Raw genomic sequence first — 22,268 nt, forward strand, 5'->3', positions numbered from 1 at the left:
GGACTCGGCCCCAGGAGCACGAGGACCTTTGTCATTAGTGCACTGACTTTGGGGGGACTACCCTTCCCCAGCAATCCCCACCTACGCCCCATTCATCAGTACAGATGGCTGACGTTGCCCATCTCCTGTGAGTGTTGTGTTTCGGGTCCCCCACCCGCACCCCACCACCAGGCTGCTGTCTCTGGGACCTCCGCAGAGACAGAGTGCAGCCCCCAGCCGGGCGGCCAGCCCCCAGCTCTCTGTCTCTGTGCCAGTGAGTTCAGATTCATGCCTCCCGCCGGGTGTCCACCCCTCGTCCGCCAGCCCGGCCAGGGAGAAGGGACACCAGCGTGGCTTGCAGGTGCCCACCCCTGTGAGGGGAGGGTCTCCTGGAGGAGAGGGGGTGGGCAGTGAGCAGACCCTTCAAAAAGCATCTCCCAGCCCTCCCTACACTTGGCCTTGACAAACCCAGTCTCTGCGTCTGGGTGACACTAAGGAGGGACAGGCTCTCTTAGGTGTCCCAGCTCAGGAGTGTGGATCCCACGCACAGGGACATGAGCAGGAGTTTGAACTGTATCCACTGTGGCCTTCCCCCCAGTCTCCCATTCTCAGTGGTCCTGCAAGGGGTGGCCAGGCCAGAGCTAAGAGCACCCCTCATACTGGTGTTCAGATGACAGCGCTCTGTGGCTGTGACTAGGAGGGAACCTGAAATGACACCTTCTCGGCTCACCAGTGTCTCTGTTTCTGCCCCCCTTGCAGTGCGGCCAAGGATTCTCCCCACAGGAAAATGGCCATTGCATGGGTGAGTTGCCAGTAGGCACCAGGGGACGGGGCAGAGACCGGATCTCCCTGGGGAATGTCAGCCTGACCCGTGGCAAGGTCCAGGGTGCAGACAAGGGACAGAAAGGCAGAGAGGGCAGGGTGTTTTTGGTCCCTGGGGCTCCAGATGCCAATACAGCCGCCACATGACTCACCAAGGAGGGAGTGACGTTAGTGACCACAGGCTGAATCACTGCAGTTCTGGGAACTGGCCGGGGCTTCCCTGCCATGCATACCAAGAGAGCGTGCATGGGGAGGAGACACATGGCCACCTGGACGCTGGGGACTGTGGTGGCTGGGGTGACCATGCTTCACCCTGGTGCAGAGCAGCAAGTAAGGGGGCTCGCAGGCGAGGGTGGGCATTTCCGGGGCATTGGGCAGAACCGGGTGCGGAGTGTGGTCACAGTGCAAAGGGAGAATGCAGCCTGGCACGGCACTGGGGACAGGCGGGCGGCTGCAGCACTCCCAAGACGGCAGCTATAGGAGGGTCCAGGGGCCTGCCTGGAATGGGAAGGGGCAGCCTAGTGGCTCCGTGTCCAGAAGACCTTCAGCCCAACGCCTTCCGTCCCAGTGGCCAGTGACGAAGAGGCCAAGCATGGCTCCTCCTTCCTTTGACCCTCGGGCAGCATGCTTCTGAATTCCACCCTGCAGCCGCTCATTAGCCCGGGCTGATGACTTGGCTGCTGAGATATAAGAGCAAACAAGAGCGAACAACCCCAGCCCCCAGGGAGCTGACAGCCACCGAGAGACACACGAGGAAAGAGCCGATGGCCGCAGTGTGATCAGGGCTGGGATGGGGGAGGGCAGGAGCTTGGGAGCATGAAACAGGGGCCCTAGACCAGTCTGGGGCCCTAGAAGGTGCCCCAGGGAAAGGGAGTCCCAAGCTGGGACCTGAGGGAGGACAAGAAGGTCGACAGGCACATAGAGGGGAGACAGTGTGCCGTGGCAGGAGCTGCCTGGGCAGAGGACCACAGGTGAGGAGGCGGGAGCACAGGGCTAAGGGCGGCTCCGAGGAAATGACTCCCCTCCACGCTCCACGTCCCCACGCGGGCCCCACTCCAGACAGACAGTGCAGACACAGGCAAGTTCTAGACTCTTCTCTGCACCCTGGAAGGACCCCCTGAGATGCCAGTGCAGTCCGTCTGCCTCTTGATTGTCCCACAGGCATTTCCTGCACACCAGGCTCCGAACTGGGTGCTGGGGTGCCAGCCAAGCGCCCCCTGGAGGGGCCTTCACGCTGGTGGGGGGAGATGAACCCCAACCACGTGACCAGCAGCGGGAGGAGGCCGTGTAGGAGCTGAGTAGGTGGTGTGCCCTCTGCAGACCGTGGGGTCGAGGAGCGCTTCTGGGAAGCGGGTCTGTGAGCTGACACCGCAGGATGCGAAGGACCCAGCCCAGAGGAGCTGAGGGAAGAGCGAGGGGCAGGAGGCAGGACCAGGGCTCAGGCGCCAGGGGCAGGAAGGGGCCCTCGGGCCTGGAGATGAGGAGGAGGCTGCGAGGCTCCAGTAGGGGTCTGGATTTTGCTCTTAGGGCCCTTAGAAGCTAAGCAGGAGAGCAGCATAATCATTTCAAAAGACCACTCCCACTGCGGAACTGCAGTCTGGGTTAGAGGGAAGAGTGGAAGCCAAGGAGGCCTGAGAGGAGGCAACTGCCAAAATCCGGCAAGAGGCCGGGCACGGTGGCTCACGCCTGTCATCCTAGCACTCTGGGAGGCCGAGGCGGGTGGATTGCTCGAGATCAGGAGTTCGAAACCAGCCTGAACAAGAGGGAGACCCCGTCTCTACTATAAATAGAAAGAAATTAATTGGCCAACTAATACATATAGAAAAAATTAGCCGGGCATGGTGGTGAATGCCTGTAGTCCCAGCTACTTGGGAGGCTGAGGCAGAAGGATTGCTCGAGCCCAGGAGTTTGAGGTTGCTGCAAGCTAGGCTGACGCCATGGCACTCACTCTAGCCTGGGCAACAAAGTGTGACTCTGTCTCAAAAAAAAAAAAATCCAACAAGAGGTCATGGCGTCTGGGAAAAGGGTGGTGGCAGAGGGGTAAGACACAGGTGCCAGGTGAGAGGTGGACGGTGGGGGCAGAACAGACAGGGTCCGCTGTGAAATTGCACACGGGGTAAGGAAGACAGTCGGGGTCACTCCGACCACTCGAGTGTGAGTGCATGAGGGGCACCGACTGAGCTGGGGAAGACAGAACTGAGGGCAGAAGAGGCTGGAGGGCAGGGGAGAATCTGGAGTTCCATTTTGGATGTGCTGACTTAGGGGTGCATATCAGGATCCAAGTGGAACTGTCCAGGAGGTCGCTGGCCATTGGAGTCATGGGTCTGGAGCCCAGGGGAGAAGGTGTGGTTGGAGGTAGGAAGCTTGGAACCCCATGTGTGAAGAGATCACCTAGAGAGGTTGTGGTGGATAGAAGAGGGGTCCCAGGACCAAGCCTGAGCACCACCTAATGTGCAGAGGCCAAGTACAGGAGGAGCCAGCCAAGGAACTGAAGGAAACTGAGGCCCAGAAGAGAGGAAATGCGCAAGCCCACACGGGGTGGGCAGGCAGAGCCTGAGCTAGGACTCCCCGCCCCACACCTCCATGGTGAGTGGCTGCCCTCACCTTTCAGACACCAACGAATGCATCCAGTTCCCATTCGTGTGCCCTCGAGACAAGCCCGTGTGTGTCAACACCTACGGAAGCTACAAGTGTAGGACCAACAAGAGGTGCAGTCGGGGCTACGAGCCCAACGAGGATGGCACGGCGTGCGTAGGTGAGTGGGGCCCAGCGCAGCTCGGCAGCAGAGGGAAGTGCCTTCCACCGGGGAGCTCTGGGCAGGCCCAGAGCAAGCCCCAGCCCCTGCCTCTCCTGGCTGGGTAGAGTCTCCTTAGACCCACACTGGGTCTCCAGGGAAGACCATGACAGGGGCTTGGACACCCCATCACTGCCGCCATCACCCGAAGGACCCGGGTGCTATGTCCCGGCCTGAGGCCATCACTCTTCTTTCATTTCCTAAAACGAGTGCTCCTGCCTTGAAGTCAGCCCATATTTTGGTAGCGGGGATAGAAACTAGTGCCTGCTAAGCATCTCTGGCTGAATTTCCGAACTGGTAATTGTCTTCTTCCTCCCAAACTCCTTCCTCCACCCCCACCCATCCCCACCCCCTTTCTCTCTTTCCCATTTTCTATCCCCCTGCCCCATCCTTTTTGCAGCTCAAGTGGCCTTTTTAGGTGGGTATTCTTCTGCCGCCTTTAGAATCTCTGAGCCTCTCTCTCAGGCCTCGTATCTTTCTCTAGGCCTTGGACTTTGCCTTCAGTTATATGCACTTTAAATCCTATCAATAAAGGAAAAAACAAAACAAAACTAACAACCTTTGTGGAAAACTAAATCTCTCTCCTGCTGCCTGTCTCTCTCTCCACGCCCGGTAGAATCTGCCGCGTGCTCCCTCTGAATGGACGGCAGGGTGGCCATCTTTGAAAAGGGAAGCTTGGGAAATACTGGTGCAACCTTAATTGTTTGCGAAGCCTTACTTTGCATGTTTTCTGAGAAAACAGAAAAGGAAAGTCTCCCCAATTCCCCCTGCAGCCTCTCTCACACCTTCAGAAGAATCAAGATAGCACTGCATCCTCCAGTATCCTGTGAGCTTCTTATTTTGCCCTTAACAAAGATGGCTCCCAAGTGATGCTTGCTTGGTCAATTCAATAATGTATCGTGTGCCTGCTGTTTCTGCTTTGCGTGCCCCGACTTCCTATGCTAGAGAAAGCCTTACTGGAGTCAGTGGTGATGGTGGGCGGGAAAAGGGTGGTCCTGTGGGACTCTTGATAAAAATGTTAAAGTTTGAACTTGCTAAGTCTTCCAGCCTCTTTTCTGGAGAAATGATGCCAATAAACTCTCTGCTAGATATTAGTGCCTAGCTGGTGGAAAAAAGTATCTGGGGCAAGTAGATGCCGGTTGGAATGCAGCAGCCCTTCCATCATGGGGTGCTTGGAAAGCGAATCATGCTATGGGAAAAGTACCCCCTCTAGGCACGAGCAGTGATTTGGGTGTATGCAGCAATTTTCACATTTGGGGGACCAGGTGAGAGAGGTAAGATGTGCGAGAGGCAGGCATAGAGGGTGTACTCTGGGCCTTTTACCTGGAGGAAGTCACTTGTCCACTCTGGGACTCAGTTTCCCTAATCTAAATGACATGGGAGTTGGGCTGGTATATCCCTAAGGGCCCTGGCCTTTGCAAGACTCCTCAGTGTGTGGCTGGACATAGGTATGGCTCATCTCAGGTTACCCTGATTTCTAGAAAGAACCTTGCAACTTGGCCTCCGCAATATGCTTAGAAAAGTGACAGCTCCTATGGCCAGAGCACCCTTTGGGGATGATGTCAAGCCACAGAATGTGCTCACGACCAGCCTTGGTAGTAAAGGCTTGTTATAAAACACAGATCTATTCTTCATGGGGAAAAAAAGTCACCCCAAGATATAATAAAATCACACTTAAGAATGCAGCAAGCCTTTTAGAAACATATTTAACAGAAAAACTACCATTTTCTGATATCAAAATAATACTCCCAATAAATCACAAAATATGAATTCCTTGTAGCTAGTGCTGTTTTTATACTCAGAACAGGAGCTTAAATGAAAAGTTGTAAAATGAAAACAGCTACAATTTCCCTGAAAAGCATATACCAACTTAAAAATCATTCCACTTCTAAAGAAAGCCCACTCCTGTGCATCGACATAGAGTTAAAGATCTGAAAGGGCTCCAGAGGAGAAGCTCAGAGAGACGGCGTGATCCAGGTCACTCTGCCCAAAGTCACGGGGCCAGCTGGTCCCCAGGCCAGGGCTGGAGCCTTTCCCACCAACCTTCCTCGTCAGAGGGGTAACAGGCAGCTCTGCCACTGTTCAGACTATTCCCCAGCCATTCTGGAAGTTGCTGCCTTTTTAAAAATAAACAAGTGGATCTAAGATAGTGAGATGGTACAACCCAAACCCTGCAGAGGAATGGTCCCACATGCAGTGGTAAATGACACGACAGTGGTGCCCATTGACTGGCCATGAGAAGTAAGGGGCAGGGCAACTATCGAGACAGCCTGCCAAGGACTTCAGGAGGTTCATGGTGACAACGAACTTCAGAGGATGCCTTATAAGTGAGAACCATGAATCCTTACACATCAAGTTTTCTCTAACAGGGTGTATTTGTGGATAGAGTCTATTTTACCCTACTTGGTGGGTGGAGTCAGCTGAGTTCCAAAGAGGAGTTCTGAGTACCCCCAGCTGCTAAGAGCACAACTACAGCATTTGGACTCCAGGGTAAAAAGGCTTCCAATTGATTCATTCATTCATTCATTCAATGAATGTTGGTTGAGCACCTACTATGAGCCAGGTGCCAAGCTGGGCTCTAGGCATACAATGGTGAGTGAAGGAAACGTGGCTGCCGCCCCCACACTGCCTTCCCTTCAGCCAGATGGAGTTAGCCTCGTGCATGGGATGGGAGTGGCACACCAAGGGGCTTTTCTGAAAAGTCTAGCTGAACACTTGGGTTGCTGTTCCAGAAAGCAAGGCTCTGCATTCATTCACTCATACACTCATCCAGCAAGCATTTATTGAGAACATCCTATATGGTGGGCACTAGGTCTCTCCAAGGAGAAGGTCAAATCCCTGCCACCAAGATGCTTGTGCTGGAAGTAACATGAGGCTAAAAGATACAGGGGACAGGTTGGACTGGACCAACTCAACATTACCTGCCCCCAAAACCAGGGCCTCCCCACGGGGCCAGGGGTCCAGGCTTTCGGAGCAGATGCCTTAAGGTCACTGCAGATACGGCCTGTGCTACACCAGCACAGATGTGTGGGTGCGAGGCCACCCCCAAGCTAGCCAGGCTCAGCATTCCCACCCCCGTCTTCTAATTCCTCTTCCTCTGAGAGCCATGGGGGCTCGAACCCTTGTCTTCCACTTCTAAGCTAGTACACATCTGTCTTTTCTCTTCTCCCTCCCCCCACTCGGGCTTCTGATATCCTTGTTGGCTCATGCTGGACTCAAATTTTTAACGAAAATAGTAAATGCCATCAGGAGCAGGCAGGTAATGAAATGGGCCCCGGAAGGGATTCTGCAAACGCAGGAGCCGGTGCCAGGCCCGACCCAGGCAGCCACAACTCTGCCAGTGTCGCCAGACTCCCCGTTATTAAGAAAAGCCCAATAACGACAATAATAACAACAACATCATTTTTATTTCCTCCAAGAATATTCCCCCTTCACAGGAAGGTACCCCTTACGATGACAATAATAGCTTACATTTAGTGAGCTCAGTGTGTCTGGGTCCGATCCAAACTCTGCAAGAATCAGCTCGTTTAATCCTCACAACAGTCCGAAAAGGAAAGTGCTCTAATTACCCCAAGTTTACAGATAAGCGAAGTGGTTTGTCCGGGGTCACACACTGGGACAGACAAAGGCAGGATTGGATTGCAGCAGTCTGGCTCCCAGCCTGCGCTGGCAACTACACTCCTTCCTTCCTTCCTTGGGGTGGCCGACTGGTTCATGCAAAACCAATCTCTCTGCTGCCCAGAGTCCAGGGCTGGGTTTGGAAGGGAAAAATGGAGTCCCCAGAGGGCTAGTGATCGGAGACAGTCCTCCCCACAGTCATGTTCAAGCCTGCAAGAGGAGATGGCTGTGTTCGTAGTGAGAGCCCCTCGCCAGGCAGAATGGCAAATCATCCACGAGTTGTGTGCACGCATCTACGCAGTCACCAGCCCTGCTCTGGGAAGGTGCCATTCTGAGGGCCAGGAGTTTGATTACGTGTCACTCTGGCTGCTATGGCCCCCTCCTAGGGTCCGGGCGTCACACCCAGACCAGTGCCACTGGACCCTGGCCCAGCAGGAACTCCACTTCAGCCTCCAAGAGCCACATGGAGACAGGAAAATGAATGCTTCATTTCCTCAGAGAGCCAGATGAATTTTTTCCAGCATATTCCATACTGATACCCCCACTCAGACTCCCAGCCCAGGAGGCAGCCTGCATCCCTCCCCTCCTCCACCTCCCCAGGCTCAGCCTTCTATATAGCCAGAACCCAGCCGCAGGGGCCAGGAACCCGCCAGGGACTGCTGCTGCGTCTCCTTAGCAACAGGCACATCCTGGAAGGAGGAAGGAGAAGGCAGGAGAGCAGGGGCTGGTTAACACCACAGATAGTGCCAGCGCCTCCTGCAGCGGCTCGTCCTCATAAGGAGCTGCTGTAGAGCAGGGACGTGGGCAAAGGGGAAGCCAGCAGAGGGGAGGTGAGATGCAAGAAGAGAAGAAAAACATCCTCAGGGAAAGGAGCCAACATTCACGCGATGCCTGCCATATGCCAAGAACTTGCATACGTGTCTCCATGAATCCTCACACCCATCCTACAAGATAAATGTTATTAATCTATTTTATTGCCAAAGAAACTGAGGCTCAGAAACAATACTTTACACAAGGTCACCCGGCTAGCTAAAGTGGCAAAAGCTATAATTCAAACCCACGACTGCAGAGTCTGGGTTCTTAAGCCCTGTGCTGTGCAATCTGCCGGTAACTCACACCTGGGAAAGTAGTTTAATCAGGTGTTCACTCGACATACCTTGATTGGACACGCACTATGTGCTCAGTGCTGTTCTAGTGGCTTGGGATAGACACGAACAATACTGGCAAAGACTCCTGCCCTCTCAACTCGTGGCAGCTAATGATAAGCATCCCGAGCATCTTCATGCTCCGTGGCGGTAAGTGCTGTGGGGCTGGGAGAAGAGCAGCAGCCAGGTAATGTGGGAGTGCCGAGGGGGAGGCAGGACACCATTCTAAATAGGGCGATCAGAGCAACGACGTAGAGTGGGCAGGGCGTCCTCGAACCTCAGTTTTCTCATCTGTAAAATGGGATAATACATCACAGAGTTATCGTATTAAACTTGACATGGTGCCTAGCACAAAATAGGTGCCCAATAAATTAGAGATAGTATTATTATTAAGTAGCAAGTTCAGATGGAGCCCTGGACCTATTCAATGCCAAAGCTCCTGTGCTTCCCAGCACACTCTGCTACGGCCGGACACCTGGAAACCAACGGTGAGCAGGAAACAGACGGCAAGACCACAAATGGCCACAAGAGGGCAGAGCCACTCTTCCTGGGGCCCAGGCTGTCTGTGTGCAGCTTGGTCCTCACATGGTGCGGTTCCTAGAGAGAACAGTCACAAAGTAAGGGGACCGAGCAGGCTCCACAGAGCGGAGGTCACCGGGAACTAGTGAACCGGGCTGGGGGTTCAGCCCTCAACAATCACAGGACCCTAAAGCATGAAACCCAGAGGCACCCACGAAGTCGTCTGGTCCTGCCCCATCCTTTCCAGATGTGGAAACGGAGGCCCAAAAAGGAGCCATGACGTTCCTGAGGACCACAGCCAAGCCGGGAATCTGCTTCCTGCCTGCCCACTCTGCCCGCTGCTGCCCGGAAGAGCTCAGCCCCAGCCGCTGCCAGCCCCTTCTCCAGAAAGCTCCAAGTATTCCAGAAGCACCAGTGTAGGCGTAGTCTCAGGAATAAGGGCACAGTGCCTGCCCTTCCCATTTGCTGATGTGGAAACTGAGTCAGGGTACATGCCCACCAAGTAACAAAAGAGCCATGTGGGCTGTTGGGCGCAGCTGGGATTAGAGGTCGGAGTGAAAGTCCCGAGTGCAGGGAGGGGCCTGCCCAGCAGGGGACAGAAGCCGCAGGAGCAGGGAAGATAAAGGCGGGGCAGAGGGAGAACCTGTGTCACCCCTCCCCCCAGAACCTCATCCCCCTGCCTGCCAGAAGGAAAGCCGTCTGGGGCCAGAATAACTCCTGTAAAGGCAGCTCCTCTCCTCCAAGGTCAGCTGCAGACAGCCATGAAGGATCGTATCCGCCAGGAGCATTTAATACATCCCCCAAATCTCAGGGCTAACCTTCCTCCCTCCAGCCCAGACCTGGGTGCAGAGCTCCTGGGGAAAGAGAAAAGTACTCCCGAGTTCCCCGACTGCTCTTGGGGACCACAGCAGAGGGACAAGTTTAGGCAAAGGGAAGAAGGTGACCCAAATATACACTCTCTCTGCAGTTTTAGGTCCCCAGACTCAAGGTTTCCAGCCCTCAAAGGCAGACACAGAGGGGAGAGAGGGAGAAGGAAACGTGGGGCCGTCTCCAGGGCCCTCGGTCACTGGGAAGTCTTAATGCCTCGTCCCACTGCAGGCGATATCTCACACGTGCCAAAATGCCCTGTTCTTTCTGAGCCTGTGCAAAACCCTATGCCCCCCCCCTTTCATGCTTAAAATGTTTTCCTCTCCCGGAGACTCTGGGTCAGCCAGATGTGAATCCCAGGCACCCTACCCGTGCACTCTGAAGTGGCCTTAAGTAAGTTGCTTCATTTCTGAGCCTCGGTTTCTTCATCCGCAAAATGGAGGCAGCGATAAAACCCTCAGAGTCATTGCAAGGCTCCATGGAGATACAGCCCGTGGCACCCAATGCAGTGCCTGGATACACAAAATGTGGAGACTATCACAAAACCTGTTCCAGGCCCTTTAGCCTCCTGCTTTCACTTCTAGCAGTGCCTGATTTTACACCAATCCATAAGTCATTAACTGGAGCGATATTAGACTTCTAAGACTCCTTCCCAACAAGACGCAGCCATCGCTCAGAGTTACGGGTGTGGAGCTCATTTGGGGACTGGGTTAACACAGCATCTCCCCTTCAAAGAGCTCTGGCCTGTGTTTAGATTTGCACTGGGAGCCCTGGGCCAGTAGGTACCCGTCCATTCCCCTGTGTCCCCGGGCTCTGCGAGCGTCCGTCTCGAGCCAGGCAGGCCTCTCGCCCATCTCTGATCCCTCAGTCATCTCCCTGCACCCATCTTTTTTGTACCTATCCACTTGCCATCCAGCCATCTGTCCACCCCCCACACACATAGTAGTTCACCCTCTAGGGCCTCAGGCCCACACCTCCCAGGCAAAGCACCCACCTCCGAACAGCGGTGTCCGGGGAACACCGAGTGGGGGTGCTCGCTCCCCCACCCCTCCCTGGACAGTACAGGCCATGAGCAGAGCCGCAGTAACAAGGCCAGAGCAGTGCTACTGACAGCTGCCGCCCAGCAGGGCATGGCCTGGGGCCACTTTCTTGAGTTATAAGGTGACCGTGTGCCGGTGAATTGTGTCATTCGGTGACCACTGCCTGTGCATTGGCCTGAGCTGCTTCTTGCTGTCACGTTGTCCCGAGGGTCTGCGGGTTACACATCTGTGTAGTCTCGCCTGCTCCTGCTAGGCTCTGATGGGTGCACCTCTGTTCACTTGCCCAGGGTGAGGCCTGTGACAAGCACTTGGGGCGGGGGAGGCAGAGGGTGAGAATGAGTGAGACGGGACCCCCACCCTCAAGCAGTTACCGATCAGTTGGGGGCAGCAGGGAAAGGACTGTCACCATCTGTGAGGTCTCGTAAGCTGTGTGTAACGTTTCCCCCTTCCCGGGCCTCGCATGGCTCTGCACTCAGGTGGTGGCTGGTCCCCAATCACTTTTCCATTACAGAAATCGATAATGTGAATTACTCCAAAATAACTAGCACCTTCGTGCCCCTGCAAAGCTAATTTTTCTGAGTCTGCATTTGCCCACATGTTTCTCTCTGTGCCTAGAATCTGTCTTTATGAGTCAATCCAGGTACTGCTGAGTCTCTCATCTGACTGTGACATAGTGTGACAGAGCAGAGTCAGAGACTTAGGTTCAAGTCCCCTTCTGACACTAGCTGTGGGCCCTTGTCAAGCTACCTACCCACCTGGAACGTCAGTTTCCTCATCTATAAAATAAGATTTCAAATATAACGGCCCACCAGAGTGCTGGAGAACTCAGTGGAATAACAGTGCACATGAATGTTCCTGCGTTTACTAGGGAGTCACTGAGCCCTTAGATAAATATCTGTTTATTCTCTGCAAGAATCTGAAACCTGCTATAAATCTATATCGTGAGGCCACTGTATAATGAGGTCCTGGTGTCACTTCTGAAATAACATCTTACATTAGAGAAACAGATTGTCACTTACAAATTTATGCATTCTCATAATGCTCTCATTTTGCAAATGGCAAAGCTGAGACTCAGGAGAGTTAAGTGAATTACTGGGGGTCCCCGGGCTGATGCAGCCCTTGGGCTCCCCTCTCACTTTCCCACCTCCTCCCTCACCCCAGATTCCAAACGCAAGCCCCTGTGCAGCGCCAGACTCCGAATGCTAAGCTCTGCCCGCCAGCAGGGGCCAAAACGACAGGCCCGGCCGGGCGCTGTGGCTCACGCCTGTAATCCTAGCTCTTGGGAGGCCGAGGCGGGCGGATTGCTCAAGGTCAGGAGTTCAAAACCAGCCTGAGCAAGAGCGAGACCCTGTCTCTACTATAAATAGAAAGAAAATTAATTGGCCAACTGATACATATATAAAAAATTAGCCGGGCATGGTGGCGCATGCCTGTAGTCCCAGCTACCTGGGAGGCTGAGGCAGAAGGATCACTCGAGCCCAGGAGTTTGAGGTTGCTGTGAGCTAGGACGCCACGGCACTCACTCTAGCCTGGGCAACAAAGCGAGACTCTTGCCTCTTGGAGGAAGAGCCAGGAGCTCGGTGCAGGCTGCCCTGGAGCTTGCGGGAGAACAAATCCTCCTAGATGTCCCCAGGACGCGTCATGTAGAAACCCCCGAGGGCTAGGCTCTGGAAGGAAGGACATAAACTGACAATGGCACCTATCTGATGCCAAGCACATTCTCAGCCAAGTTTCTGACTCCTCAAAACCTTTGTTCTTAACCTTTTTGGGGGGTTGCATACCCTTTGAGAAAGCTGTGGACTCTCTTCCTCCAGATAAAGGTGTATACTATGTGTACAAGTGCAGGGGTCAAGGTTGAGGACTCCTAGTGCCAACCTGGGCTGTTTTGGGGTTTTCTTGGCCACCAGGGACAGCCTCGCCCTCATGGTATCAAACATTTTAGATGCATCCGCAACCCCATAGTAAATATTAAACACACACAGAGTCGCGTAGAACTGTAGTTGTCTATTTGACATAATGTGTCATCTCCGTAGATGTTTAATGAATATCAGTACAGATATTTCCATTCTATACTTTCTTTTCCTACTTTGGAGCCAATACACTTTTTTGGTAAATTTTACTGAAATAATATGTCCCAAGTACAGAAAAATACACAGGTCTTAAGCCCGTGAAACTCCAGTAAGTGAGCGCGCCTGTGTCACTGGCACTCTGGTCAGGAAGCCCGTCTGTCCCTCCCCATCCACTGCCCCCACCCAGCGCAACCTCGCCCCTGACCTCCGACACCCAAGGTTGGTGTGGCCTGTCTGCGGGTTTGTGCAGGTGGAACGAAACAGCGCGCACTCACTTTGTGTCTGGCTGCCTTTGTGGAGCCAGTGACCTTCTCACTCAGGGCTCGGACACTTTCAGGGGCTTATAAAAGGCTCACAGCTGTAGGTATTGTTGAGGCCCGGGGTTTTCAACTTGCCTTCACATTGGAACCACCAAGGGAGCTTTTTAAAGTCCCGGAGCCCAGGCCGTGCCCCAAAACAATTCCATCAGAATCTCTGGGGCAAGGCTCAGGCGTTGCTGGTTTTCATCCTCCCAGGTGACACCAATCAAAGCCAAGGTTGAACCCTCAGGATCCCAGTTGTCCAGCCGAGGAAACTGAGGCTCCAGGAGTCCCCACCCTGTGCTAATGTCATGAAGCTGGGGCTGAAATCCAGGTCTGACTCGGAGTGGCCCTTGCCTTGCCTCTGCCTTGGGGGAATAGTGAAGCCAGCACCAACCAGGCAGGGGTGGCTGCTGCGGGCCCTCCTCGTGGGAGTCCTGGCAGAGGGAGGTGGAGGCTCCCAGGCTAGTGCTGCCCCTAAGGCAGGGCCACAGGGAGAAAGTCGCCAACACTGGCCTCCGCCTTTGCCCCGCACCTCTGGAAGGTGGAGAAGGCTCCTTGCAGGGCAGCAGCTGCCAGTGTGGGTCGCGGGGAAGTTTCCCAACAGCTGATTAGTTCTTCCTCCTCCCCCGCCACCTCTGACTCCCGGGTGCAGTGCACAATGCCTCCGCTCAGTGGCGCCGCGCTTCTGTAAACCTTGTGGTTTCACACACGCCCTGCCTGCAGTGAAGGAAGCCAGAGGGCTGGTAGCAGGGAGGGGCACAGAGCGCAGCAGGAGCTGCCCAGGCATGCCTGGGTGGCTGGGATATTTGGTTGGGACCCAGGGAATGCCCTGGCTGAGGCAGGAGCAAGGTTCCTCTGCTCCCTGGGTCCTGATGGGGCCTGTCCCTGGCTGGCAAGGGGACACAGGGACAAGGCTGCCACCAGACCCAGGAGAGAGGCCACTTCCCCCATAACTGAGCTGGCAGAGAGAAGCCACAATTCACCTGGCCACAGTGAGTCAGGTCCCCCACTGTCCCCCACCAGGCTGCCCCTGGGAGTCCCACACGCCCATGAGCACAGCCCACCCGCACTCCTGTGGTGCCCTAGGCTTAGGGTGCCAGCCCTGCCTCAGAGCCCAGGCATAGCTCCAAGCCCTTCCCTGGGAATCAGACCATAACCCCAGGGTGTCTATGGCCCTCACGGGGCTGAGGTAGCCTCTGAAGCTGGATCTGTCAGCTCCCTCCCAGCAGTGGGATCAGATGCCTAGATTCAGAGCCAACCTCTGCCACTTCCTAGCTGTGTAACTCTGGGCAGGTTACTTCATACTTCACTTCTCTGAGCCTCAGTGTCCTCATCTGTAAAATGGAAATAACAGTCCACGCTATAGAGGGATGTTGTGAGGATTGAATGGTGAATTATGTAGTCTTAGTCTAGTGCCTGGCACATAGTAAGTACTAAATAAATGGAGCTACAATTGTTGATGGTGTTGACTATTGCTGCTGTTTGCAAGTGCAAGGACTGAGTGTCTCTCAGCCAGACAAGCACTCAGAGATGGTTTTCCCAGTTTGGTAAATCCTCACCCCCTCCCCAGGACAGCTGGGCTCGGGTTCATGTCTGGCCTCAGGATCGCACAAACTTCCTACCCCCAAACAGAACAAACCTGCCCGCAAGTAAGAGAACAAGCTTGCTTGTGGCAACCCACACACAGCTGGGTTGAGCAGAGGTAGTGAGTCCAGGTTGCCCGTGGCTCAGGCAAGCACCAGGCTGCCTCTTGGGACAGTGAGCACAAGCGTGACAGCCACCCAGGGTCCCATGTAGCACCACCCAGAGGGGACTAGAGCCATTGTCCCCATCGTCTGCTGAGATCCTCCCTGGGAACAGACCCTTGGCCCACAGACCTGAGTGTGTGACCCCAGCCTCCTGGCAGCCTTAGCCAATTTCCCAGTTGGGTGTCATCCCCATGAGGACACCTTGTCCCCAGGGGACACCTTGGTTCCAAGCTTGGGCACCATCATCAGCAACCAGCTGTGTGACCTGGGGCAAGTCACTCACCCTCTCTGGGCCTCCGTTCCACCCCTATAAGAGGACTCAGGTGATCTTTAGATCCCCTCCCAGCTCTAGCATATGGTCTTAGGAAAGTATCTGGTATACGGTAGGTGCTCGATAAATAATAAAATTCAAAACACAACTCTGTGAGGTTCCAACAGCCAGCTACTTTCTCATCTTTAGCACTGAGTGACCCATGTGATCCAGCCCCTGATAGCACCCTTCCCAGGGGAAGAGCTCAAGCAATGATTATCTGTAATTAATCAATTACTTCCGGCCTGCCTTTCAGCCCAACCTGCTCCCCACCCATGGCTGCAAGAGCCTCAAAGATTCCAGATTAGAGGCACTACGGTGTCTGCCTCCCAGGACACGATAAGCCCCAAGAAGACAGGGTCCGCCCTGCCCGTGACAGGTCCAGCTCAGGCAGCCGAGTGTCCCTCACACGAGCCTGTGGCACAGAGCTGGCCCCCATCGCCACGGGGCAGAGAAAGCAGCACAGAGCCTCAGGCTGGGCAAATCCTTTTATTGGAAAAAGAAATAATAAAAGGCCACAGCCTTGCCCGTGTCCAGGCCTCCCATGGGAGGTGCACGGGTCAGACACAATGCCCAGCCACACGGCGGGCCAGCGTGGGCACGGCCATGGCCAGGGGGCTGCAGCTCTCCGGGGGGATCCTTGAACCAGGACTCACTTGGGCTCAGAATTTCCTGAGACCTTGGGGACTGGGCCAACCCTCTTCAGCTCTCCGGGTAGACTCCGCTTCCCACACCCTGCTCCCATGTCCGGTAGAAAACCTGGCCCCTCTTTGGTTCCAGAAAGCTACCTGCAGTGGCTGGTCTTGCATAGCCACTTCTAGCACCTCCTGCCGACTGAGGTAGGCAGCCCTTTCTGTCCATCTACAGGGCCCCAGGCCCAGAGCTGTTGCCTTCCCGCCGCTCCCCGGGCCCTGGGAGCCAGGGCATCATTGGCTGGACGTCCCCTCTTCCCTGGCAAGGAGGGGGTCTGCCTTTGCCCCTGCAGGTTGCCGGTTCCTTTGAGTGTCCAAGGGAGCCTCACCTACGCAGCCTCAAAGAGCCCCAGAGCCTAGGCAGGCTGAATATGCAATGTCTGTGGCCACATTGTCCTGTCACGGGGGCTGGGAGAGGGACACCAAAGGCCAGGCAAGTTTGGTTCTGCTCTCCTAGAACCCCTGCTTCTCTTCCGCTAGACTGTACACGGCAGAGTCAGAAGGTGAGGGAGAGCCCAGGAAGAAGAGCGAAGCTGGCAGCCCCAGGCAAGGGGCGAGGGGCTTTAGGACATTATTTACAGGGGATGCAGGGAAGAAGCCACAGACCATCATGTAGCAAAGACAAGGCAGGATGCAGAGGGACAGTCACTGGCCTAGCAGCCAGGGGAACATACAGGTGTTCTCTCTCTCACACACACACACACATGCACCATGCACACTCACACAGATGCGCTCACAATTGCACCCACGTTCACGCACACAGCGCACTCACATGCATTCACACGTGCACACACGCTCATTCTCACAGACGCACAGGTTCTAATCTCAGGAAATTGGCTCCAGTTCAGGAGGGTCAAACCCCCAAGGCTACATCTCTGCACCAACAGCTTCTCCAGGCCCCATAGAACCTCCCAGAGCCCCAGGCCGTGTGCTCCACGACCAGTGTCTAGTGGCCTTCAGAGTCTCAGAGTTGGACCCTTCTTGCCCAGGCTGAGACGGCCTCCAGCTCTGGGTGCGGGACAGGAGAGCCACAGGTCTGGAAGAGGTCAGGAGCGGGCTGAAGGGCTCCCCACCAGGGCACCCATCTCCCCAGACCGCGAACACGGCAGAGGCAGGATCATAGACAGGCAGGGGCGCCTTGAGGCATCCGAGGGAACAGACACGGGAGGCAGCCGTGGGAAGCGGGGCCGAGGGGAGAGAGTCTGGGTGGACATGGGCTTTGGGACAAGGAATCATGCAGGGTGGGAATTCTCTGTGTGACAGACCTGGGCCCGCCTTGGAGGGCTGGGAGAGGGGCTGCAGAAGAGGGGACTGTCTAGATTGTGTTCTCCCCACCCCAGCCTTCCCTAGGAAGGTCTGGCTCCGTGTGGCCCAGACCAGCCCCATCAGGGAGGGAGAGCCCCCCGGTCAGGAAGCAGACTGATCCTGCCAGGGGGTGGCAGGGACAGGGGACGGGGGTTGATGGCCTGCAGGAAACACTAGGCCAGTCACCCTCCCTCCCTCCCTCCCCGGGAGGCAGGGCGGGCTCAGAGAATGACTCAGAAGCGGGTGCTCTGGTAGCGCAGCCGCCGCAGGTCTGCAAGGCCCTCACTCCGGCCATACGCCTCCCTGCAGGGACTCTCGGCCAGTCACCGGGCCCCAGCCCCACCACCCCCACCGCTGCTGCTGCCACTGCCACTGCTGCTGCCACTGCTGGAGCTGCCACTGCTGCACCGGTCCTCGTAGATGGAGATCTCAATCTGGGGTCGGCGGTCAAGGAGCACTGCGAGCCGCCCAGCTGCTGAGCAGGGGTCAGACGGGAACCAGCGGGTGCAGGCCAGCAGGGGCGTGGGAAGCTGGGCTGGGCTGCTTCCTAGACAGTAAGGATCTGGTGGCCTGGGAGCTGGATGCCCCAGGGCTCCCAAGCCTCTCTGTGCACATTACTCAGCTAACAGTTATGGAGACTTGTAGGGCCAGGCACCGTGCTGGGTGCACAGCCGTGATCACATGGGATCAAGTCCCTGCACTCACGGAGCTTGCATTCTAGAGGGTCTAATGACCCTATCTTAGGACACGATGTGCCCAGGGAGGTGGTGTTACTGCACAGGAAGTGTGAGCACTTTGGTGTCCTGAATTCAAGCCTGACTCACCCACTCACCTAAGTGACCTTAGGCCCATTACTTAATTTGTTAGCCAACAACGATGGCATCTGCAAGATGGGGGTAATAATAGAATCTTGGGGTTAGAGTGTAGGTTAGATAAAAAAATGTCTGTAAAGCACTAAGCACAATATCTGCCACATAGTAAAGGCTCAATAAAAAGAAGCACCTATCACTGGGCTTTGCAAACATGATTCTGGGTGTTTGTTTTCTTTACTCTTTTCCTCAGTTTTCCAGCAAAATTTATATTTTAACAATTCTACTCTTCTTGCTGTTGAATAAGGGGAGCGATCTGTGCACACCTGGGCCACACTACCCCAGGTGGGAGATGTGTACACCTGGGCCACGCTATTCCAGTGGGAAGTGTGCATACCTGGGCCACACTACCCCAGGTTAAGTCAAGAGAATCATGGCCCACCCCTGGTCCTGACTCCCACTGGGACTGAGACCTTGGGGACATCACTTCATCCTACATCTCATGTTTCTCATCTGTAAAAGGAGACAAGAGATGAAATGAGGACTGCATGAAATTGTGGACTATAAACAAATGTGGTGATTTGCATATTCCTAGAGGGGTTCTTGTACTTAGGAGTGAGCCTGGGGCCGGGCACGGTGGCTCATGCCTGTAATCCTAGCACTCTGGGAGGCTGAGGCAGGAGGATGGCTTGAGGTCAGGAGTTCAAAACCAGCCTGAGCAAGAGCAAGACTCCATCTCTACTATAAATAGAAAGAAAGTAATTGACCAACTAATATATATAGAAAAAATTAGCCGGGCATGGTGGCACATGCTTGTAGTCCCAGCTACCCAGGAGTTTGAGGTTGCTGTGAGCGAGGCTGACGCCATAGCACTCACTCTAGCCTGGGCAACAAAGCGAGACTCTGTCTCAAAAAAAAAAAAAAAGAATGAGCCTGGGCTTAAAACCTGGCCTTGACATTCACCAGCTGCATGACTCTGAGGCAGTTATTCAACATCAGCGTCTCCATCTATAAAGGACACTAGAGCTACCCACCTCATAGGACTGTTGTAAGAAGTACATGAATTCATATTTTCAGAGTACTCACTATGATATCTGGCACATGCTAAGCACTGATTGCATACAGCTCAATAAATGCAAACCCTGAAACTCACAAAGCCCCAAGAGCTTATGGTGGGGGAGGAAGCCCATTGATGTGGGGGATCCTGGGAAAACCCTAAGCGGAGGCCCCTAGGCTGGCCCCCATTTCCTGGCAGCCTCCCCAGGGACCCCACTGGTTGTCAGCCCTGTGCCCTCGCACAGAACAGCCCGGAAGGATACAACCCTCATCCCACGCTCCACGGGGTCCGTGAGCAGGAGGCCTCGAGGCGCAAAGATCTTCTCATTCTGCTCCTGGATGTAGCGGGAAATCTTCTTGAGAACCTGCGAAAGGAAGGGCGGGTGGAGGATGAGCACGCAGCAGGGCAGCCCGGGGCAAGGGGACGCAGAGCAGTCAGGGAGGGGCCACCTTCTCGTAGTGGGTCTCCATGCAGAGGAAGATGAAGTAGGCCGTGGCGCAGGCCAGGCAGCCCTCCAGGTAGGAGCTGCCCCCGATCTTCTCAGCCTCCGCGTAGAAGCCATTGAGGGTCTTCACGGTCTCCTCAAAGAGCTGCCGCTCGATCTGAGGGAGAGAGGGACAGAGCCAGACTGCGGTTAGCCTCCCTGGAGTGTGGACAGTCACAGGCAGGGCTCAGGGTGACAATGGTGGGGCGCGTGAGGGACTTGGCATGACATATTGGCACACAGACCAGACCAGAGGGACTGCAAGCAGAGCAGAACAAGCACTGGTCTGGGAGTTAGGAGATCCAGGGGCCAGTCCAGACTTGGCCCCCAACTGGCTGTGTGACCGTGGGCCTAACCTTCTAGGCCTCAGTCTGCTCACCTATAACACAGGAATAAGAATGGCTGTTTGGCCTCCCGTGGAAACAGGAAACACCTATGATATCCTAGATGTTTTCTGCAGAAGATCAGACAAGTATTCATTCTGGTGACTTTGACACCTCCCATCTTGACAGTTGTGCGAGAGCTCAGGACCAAATTCACAGAGGCTCTCTGTGCTTGGATGGGACTCCCACTGCGTGAGACTGCTTGGGCGAGAGCTCAGGAGTGACTCTCCAGTGGGGGCATTTCCTCCTAGCTAAGAGGTCACCCAGAGCACCACAGCCCTGTGTACTTGGACAACTGAGCTGTCCTGCCTATACCCATAATAATAACTAATACATATTAAGCACTTTCTATGTGCCACGCATTTTTATATCCTCTTTCATAGAATCCTCATCACAATTCTATCAGAAAAGTATACTGTCATCCCCATTTGACAGGTGAGGACTGCTCTGTGGTTCTAAGACCACATGGACCATGAGCTCCCTGGTGCCAGCCACCACCACTTCTGGCCTCTTCACTGACCTGCCCGACCCTGCCCCTGCCCCTGCCCTAACTTCCTGTTAAAGTCAGATCATGTCACAGCTCTGTTCAAGGGCTTCCAAAGTCTTCTCATTTCTCTCCAATTAAAATCCAAGAAGCCCTCACTGTGCCCACCAGACCCTCCAAGGGCCCATCTGGTCCAGGCCTCAAGCCTTGCTGCTCTACCTGGGTCCATCCGCCCCAAAGGACAGGCATGCTAAGATGAGAAAGAGACCTACATTCTCTCCAAAAGCTGGTTGGGGGTCGGATCAGTAAAGGCCAGGCCTGCCCCGCCTTCCCAAACCCCCACTGAGATCTACCTGAGTAGCGGGATGGAGAGGTCAGGATCTGCCCTGCCCTCCCCAAGCCCCGGCCAGCTCCAGAGCAGCCTGGGGTGAGGGCTGTACACACCCTCAGAACCAGAAGCAGAACTCAGCAGCTGATGCCTCACAGGGGACCTGGGCATGGTGTGTCACCCAGGTAGCTGAGCCTAGAGGCAGGGACCGTGAGCAGAGCCCTGGGCTGGCTGCCCGTGCTGACAGCCAGCAGACTCTGGGGCGGAATGTCAGGCTCTCCCGTTTGCCCAAGGTGGGTAAGAAGAGAAAGCAGCCTCCAGCCCTTCCTTTGGGACTCCACACTTTCCCTGCCAAGACTTTGATCACAAAGGCATCTAGTTTTATCTGTGCCTCGAAGGATGCACTTGCAGCAGTAAGAAAATAAGAGTCCTGGGAAAAAGCAGAGAAGCTGGGCCCTTCTACTGTTTCCTGACTCTCACGAGTAACTTCCTCTTTCTGTCCCTCAGTTCCTCTTCTAACTGAGAGGGATGGACAAGTGTGGTGACTCTCAAACTTTAATGCATATATGAATAACCCAAAGATCTGGTTAAAAAGGAAGATTTAGGCTGGGTGCGGCGGCTCACACCTGTAATCCCAGCATTCTAGGAGGCCGAGACAGAAGGATCACTTGAAGCCAGGAGTTCGAGACTTTGTCTCTACAAAAATTTAAAAATTAGCCAGGCATGGTGGCACACACCTGTAGTCCTAGCTACTTAGGAGGGTGAGGAGGGAGGATGATTTGAGCCCGAGTTCAAAGCTATAGTGAGCTATGATGGCACCGCTGCACTTTCCTGAGGTGACAAAGTGAGATCCTTTCTCTTAAAAAAAATACTTGGATTTTGGATTCAGTTGATCCAGGGTGGGGCCTGACATTCTGCATTTCTAACGAGCTCCCAAGTGATGCTGACGTGGTCAGTGCACAGATTACATTATAGCAACAAGGGCTTAATGGTTCTCAACTCCAGCTGCACACCACAATCATCGGAGCAGCTTATACAGCCTACGACGCCCAAGATTCTGACTGAAACGATCTAGGAAGGGGAAAATGGATCAGAGCAGCAAAGGCTGCCGCTGCCCGACCCTCCCCGAGCCCACGCCCTGCAAGGTCCATTTTTCAAAGCTCCCGGTGCATCTACGGGGCAGCCCGGGTGAGAAGCAGCACCGTGCTAGAAGCCCAGCAGGTCTCCACGTGTGATCTATGAATCACGTAATTCCCCGATTCACCTAGGGATTCCTCAGTAAACATTAAGATTTAAACAATTATGATTTAAATTAATTCTAAAATTAAGATTTAAAACAATGCTGATGTGGGGCCCTACCCCCAGAGACTCTATTTCATTGGTTTGGGGTGAGGCCTGGGCGTCAGGATTTTTTTAAGCTCCCCAGGAAATTCTAACGTGCGGCCAAGGTTTCGGTCAGCTGCTCACAAATGGAGATTCCTGAATCACAGTCCAACAACCGCGCTGGCACCTT

General features: G+C 54.7%; 1 protein-coding gene and 1 pseudogene across 5 annotated transcripts in view; one reads left to right on the top strand and one right to left on the bottom strand.

Moving 5' to 3' along the window:
• Positions 1-18,237, top strand: part of CRTAC1 (cartilage acidic protein 1) — a 147,643-nt gene extending 129,406 nt beyond the window's left edge. For 2 of the 5 annotated variants that reach the window (XM_012767910.2, XM_076009878.1), the window contains exons 13-15: positions 739-781; positions 3,413-3,556; positions 17,520-18,237. In XM_012767910.2, the coding sequence (XP_012623364.1) occupies positions 739-781; positions 3,413-3,556; positions 17,520-17,689 (357 nt within the window). In that variant the 3' untranslated portion in view covers positions 17,690-18,237. The other 3 variants (XM_012767919.2, XM_076009879.1, XM_076009880.1) reach the window with 3 other exon arrangements.
• Positions 13,058-15,958, bottom strand: LOC142875616 (uncharacterized; annotated as a pseudogene).
• Positions 18,238-22,268: the final 4,031 nt, after the last annotated feature.

Source organism: Microcebus murinus, chromosome 14, assembly GCF_040939455.1.
Source record: "Microcebus murinus isolate Inina chromosome 14, M.murinus_Inina_mat1.0, whole genome shotgun sequence".
NCBI classification, from domain to species: domain Eukaryota; kingdom Metazoa; phylum Chordata; class Mammalia; order Primates; family Cheirogaleidae; genus Microcebus; species Microcebus murinus.